We start from the raw sequence: 5,340 nt of genomic DNA on the forward strand, positions 1-5,340 counted from the left end.
GCCTGGCACAGGCGGCATGCATTACAACCCCCTTTCTTCGAGGAGACTCCGTACCTTGGCGCTGGAAGAATGAGGCATGGCGGCGGATGTGCTGCTGCTACTATAGCCTGGTCGATACTTGTACATGGTAGGTGTCGGGGGGCTGTCCTTGCTTAAAAGGCTGCTATCTGCAGGGACAAAGGGCCCGGGGTACTATGTTAAGCCATTCTCTTAGGGAAGGGCAAGGTAGACAGAAATCACATCCAGCAAAAGGAAAGTTCAGGGGACATAATGTTGCTGAAATCAAGGCTAGAGGGTCTCAAGTGCAGAATGCAGAGAAGTCAAAGCACCTAACAAGTCCTGGGATGTTCTCTGGTCCAGGAGTACTTTTACACACAAAAGCCCAATTTCTGACCAGTAGCTCAGTGGCAGACCCTTTCTTCTAGCTATTCGAGGAAGTGGTCGAGGTACCACCAAAGGGATACTCCCAGCCACAACATACATAAGCAGCACCTCCCAACCCTGGCCCATCTGTCCTCTCTAGTTTTCTCACTCTTGCCTGTCACTTTTAGGGTCTTTCAGGTTGAGATGGGCCTTACCTTCAGTAGCAGCCAGGCTGAGGTGTGTTCGCAGCCCCGTGTAGCGGCTCAGGTCCGGCTTAGGGGGCGGTGGAGGCTCAGCATCAGCGGACTGGCTCTCCGTGATCTCCAGGCTTCCCTTCGACTGTAAATTGGGGAGAAGAAATGTAGGTTGGGAAAAGTCCGTCTCAGGACAACTCAAAATGACTAACATAAAGGAGGTACTGGGGTGCCAAAGACTTGAAAGTAAGGCACAAGAGTACTGGATTTTAAAAAAAGTTTCCATTAACATTTTTAATTCTAGTATTCGTATTTGTTCATTTCAACCATGAACTACTCATTATTGAGCTCCTACCAACTCGAAGCAGCTTTGTGGAAGTCCTAGGAAGACAATAGAACTGAATGGAACCAGTTTCTACTGTCAGAGACCTTACAATTCAGTGGAGACCAGAAAGTGACATACACTAAAGCAGAGGTGCACCACAAAAAGCCAGGTGTCCCCTCTCTGCCACAAGGATGAGCCGCCACATCACCTACATTGTTCCCTAAACACTCACCTTAGTTCTCCTTAGTTCTCCCTGGATGCCATTGTCCATGATCTTCACAGTTATCTGCCCATCTGACACTTCGGGTCGAAGGAAAGGAGGCCGGATGACAATTGTCTTCTCTTTCTTTGGTCTCCCCAAATACCTGAGTATCAGAAAATGAGGGCTTTCATTGATTCAATCACTTTAAAATATTTACATATGCAATTAAGTAAGAAACGTGTGCTATCAAAAGGATCCATGCAGCACTGAATCTTGGATTCCATGAAGAACTACAGCAAGACGAGGCCTGTGGCCAAATGTCTCTGCAGGCTCAAGGCCCTTTAAAGCATAGCGTCCTAGCAGGCAAGCCCTCCTACAGCCCCTCCTACCAGCTCTTCCCTGCCAGAAGCTCAAAGAAGACAAATGCTTTCACCAAGGTCAAGCACTAGACCAAAGGGGCAGTTGTACCTGGGTGCTGGGGAACTGCAGAGGACACGGCTGACATTGTTACAGCAGCCATTTGTGAAGGGGTTCACACCTCCTCGGAATTTACCCGTAACCTAGTGAGAGGGGAAAAGGGCCAGGTCAGATGGGCCTCCAAAGGCCAAACACAAAACAGTAATCAATGTCAATCCACTATCTGGGGGGCATCAAAATGAATGAAGCACAGTCCTGCCATACTTGTGATGGTTAGGAACAGGGTATGGGTCAGGGTCCTAAGTTCGAATTCTACATCTCTTTTATCACACAGGTAGTTGCCTGACCATAGTGTAAAATAAGAATAAGAACACCTCTTGGAATACTGAAAAATAAGATTACATACATGAGTAAGCAATTAGGATAAAGTATTATTACATGCATGGATCCCTTGTATCATAGTGAGTTCTACCGTTGAACTTCTAAACACAGGGTCAGCAGTTTGAACCCACTAGCGGCTCCGCAGGAGAAAGATGAGGCTTCTGCTCCCATAACAACTTACAGCCTCAGAAACCCACAAAGACAGTTCTACTCTCTCCTCTAGGATCACTAAGAGTTCAAACTAATGTGATGGCGGGGAGTTTGATTTTTTTTTTTTTTAATTGTGCACAAAAATAATTGTCTCTATATAAGCTTTGTGAGTGCTGGGTGAGGTCTTGTTTCTCTCACCTCGGAGTCTAAAGTATCCAGCATACAGTAGGCAGTCAATAATGTTTGTCCATTAGGAAATGGTCTCGAGTCTCATGTTCACGGGAGAAACTTGAAACCTCACCCAGCTACCACTAACCTCTGCTTTATCATCCAAAGTCTATACACTAAATAGAAAGTTAAGAGACACAAGTTCTGCTCTTCAGAGGTGACCATCACGTCTCCCCGTACCTGTTCATTGGTTGTGCGTCCCCTAGCCACCAGCACCACGTGAAATCCCGTGAGGCCAGCGACAGGGATGAAGAATAAGCCAGCCACACACATCACTGCCATTCTGAAGTCCAAATGTCAAGGAGAACAGAGTATCTTCTCTTTGACTTTCTCTACCTTAAGACTCAACTTTCCTCATCCCTCCCCCTCCCAGTCCCCCGACCCACAGAACTGGAAGGATACGTGACAGCCATGCGGACCCCTGAGAGTTCCTCCATATGGTAGAGGACATAAAGGAGGCCAAAGCCAAACACACCCATAATGTGGGCTGTCAGGGAAAGGAGGAAGAGGAAGAAGTAACGGTAGTTCCGGCGACCGATGCAGTTGTTCACCCAGGGGCAGTGGTGATCAAATTCCTAGGGGCACAAAAGAGACAGACTGAGAGACACGTTTTGCTTTTAGTAATTGTGATCAGATTTCAAAAATAAAACTGGTCATGCAGTTTATACTGCTCTATCAATCTCCAGTAAAGAAGTCTTTTGAGAAGTTGGTCTAAGGTCAAGGCTGCTCTCAAGTTTTATCCTATGTTACCAAGGGATTCTAAAAAGGGAATGGAAGACTTTGTAAAAACGTTAAGAACTCTCGAGAAGAGAGGGACAAATGGCAGCCAACTGCTTAGACTAAGATGGTTTGGGAAAGAAGGTAAAATAAAGAAGACAAAGGGATGAGGGGGACATGAAGGAAGAGAAATAGAATTGCAGACAGTGAATACAACAGTATGATGTTGTGGAAGCAAGAGAGAACAAAGCCAGGACATGTATCACCAGAAAGATGCGACCAGAGCCAAGATTCTTGGTGCCAGGAAGCAAGCCTAGGTCTGCTCGTCTAAGCTTTCCCGGGAAGATCCGTTCTGCTTCCCATGTGTCTATCTCTGTTCTGCTCATACCTTTGGACAGCTTTAGAACATGTAGCCCACGTAGTTAACCAGGACTGTACCTCACCAAGACCCAACAGTTACAGGATTCAGTTCTTACTATATGGGTACTTAACCTAAATGTCAGGGACTTCTCCCACCCACAGCTCTTACCTCCACACAATTGTCACAGACGCTGCAGTGGGAACATCGAGGAGGCCGGTAAAAACGGCAGGTGGCACACCATTTCATGCGCACCTGGATGCCCTTGATCTCCACGGTTTTGTAAAGGGGAGCTCTGAAGTCGTCTTCTTTGTCCTCATCCTCCTCAGCTGGAGAAAAGGGAAAGTTGATTAAAAACGGTTAGGCCCAACTCTATTGAGCACCAGTGATGTTGGAAATATGGCCTCTGCCTTTCAAGAATTCCGTCTAGCAAGCAAGCGGAACTAGGAATTAGAATACTATGAGATCAGCTCTGTATAGAGCACAATGGGAACAGAAATGAGGAAGCAATTTATTCTTGGAGTGATCTCGCCGCCTCCTTGAAGAGACTAAAGAGAAAGTGACACCGAGGAGATAGCTCACATTTGGGTACACTGATGCGCTTTGATTTACATACTATGAATAGGTTTTAAGAGATGAATAATTAACATATGAAAATACATATATTTAGGCTTTGTATAGCAGTCAAAGTCTACAAGTGCATGACTGAACTACAGCAAGCCAAGAGACGAACCAACATCCTTCTGTCTGCCATACATGAACCCCTTACCCACAAGGCCTTCCCTCAGCTTCTCCCACATGTATTCTAGTATTGTCTGTTGCTTAAGCCATTCTCTTTCCTTAAATACCCTTGCTCCCAATTTATAGCTAGTAAATGCCTACTAACCCATTTAAAACATAAAAAGCATTATTTGTCTTCACGGTGCACAAGTTTTATTTATTACTAATTACCTTTAAAATTTTTCCATGGCCACAAGATTGGCTATATAGCCCCCCACCCTCACCCAAGGGGATGAATAACAGAAATGTGGGTGAAGGGAAACAATGGGCAATGTAAGATACGAAATAACAATAGCAATATATAATTGATCAAGGATACAGGAGGGTGGGAGGGAAGGGGGAAAAGCTTATACCAAAGACTGAAGTAGAAAATGTTTTGGAAATGATGATGGCAACATATGTGCAAATATGCATGATACAACTGTTGTATGAAATGTTATAAGCACTGTTAAAAAACAAAACTGTAAGAGCCCCCAATAAAATGATTAAAGGAACCCCCTCCTCCCCCATCAGAAGGAAAAGCTAAGTAAGTGATGGTGTAGTTATAAAAATTTAAGTTTTCAAGTTTTATTGACTTGGAAAAATGCATACAACACATATCGAAAAAACACCCCCAAAAATACTAAAGGAAAACTACACTGTGATAGTGACATAATCTGGTGTAAATTTGAGATTATTAAGAGTGAAGGTGCCCACCAAGTCTTGATGATGATATTCCTGCTCAGAGCAGCCAATCCACAGAAAAGCCCATATGGCCGGCACCACTATGACACACACCATCCCTCACTGACCCATAGCCCTACAGGGGACTACACTGGAGACAAAGTGTGGGAATTCCATCCTATATGATCCCACCTTACCGAGGCAAAACACTAAGGGCGTGGAATAGAACAGCAAGAGGGAATAGAGCAACGAAGTCCCCAGGGAATACCAAAAATAGACGTTGGGGCCAGGGTTTGGCGCCACATCAGACTCAAACGGAAAACGCTCCTAAAGGCCAAATAGTCCTTGAACTAACTACAAGCTTTTCTTTCTTGTTAAGACACGCCATCCCTCACTGACCCAAGGCCCTACAGGGGACAACACTGGGGGCACAGTGTGGGAATTGCGCCCGATCTGATCCCGCCACATTGAGGCAAAACACTAAAGGGGTGCAACAGAACAACAAGGGAACGGAGCAGCAAGGTCCCCAGGGAATGCCGAAGGTGGACTTTGGGGCCAGGGC

General features: G+C 45.5%; 1 protein-coding gene across 3 annotated transcripts in view; it reads right to left on the reverse strand.

The window, feature by feature from the left end:
• The window catches only part of ZDHHC5 (zinc finger DHHC-type palmitoyltransferase 5), a 27,960-nt gene that overhangs the window by 2,803 nt on the left and 19,817 nt on the right, over positions 1 to 5,340 (reverse strand). For all 3 annotated transcript variants that reach the window (XM_045297031.1, XM_004714910.3, XM_045297030.1), the window contains exons 4-10: positions 3,507 to 3,664; positions 2,663 to 2,835; positions 2,441 to 2,543; positions 1,553 to 1,644; positions 1,115 to 1,247; positions 579 to 702; positions 55 to 167 (exon numbers count right to left, since the gene is read on the reverse strand). In XM_045297031.1, the coding sequence (XP_045152966.1) occupies positions 55 to 167; positions 579 to 702; positions 1,115 to 1,247; positions 1,553 to 1,644; positions 2,441 to 2,543; positions 2,663 to 2,835; positions 3,507 to 3,664 (896 nt within the window). The remainder of the gene's footprint in view (positions 1 to 54; positions 168 to 578; positions 703 to 1,114; positions 1,248 to 1,552; positions 1,645 to 2,440; positions 2,544 to 2,662; positions 2,836 to 3,506; positions 3,665 to 5,340) is intronic.

This window comes from Echinops telfairi, unplaced genomic scaffold (genome assembly GCF_000313985.2).
Source record: "Echinops telfairi isolate 266 unplaced genomic scaffold, ASM31398v2 ScPeMD7_7416;HRSCAF=8454, whole genome shotgun sequence".
In the NCBI taxonomy this organism is placed as follows: Eukaryota; Metazoa; Chordata; class Mammalia; order Afrosoricida; family Tenrecidae; genus Echinops; species Echinops telfairi.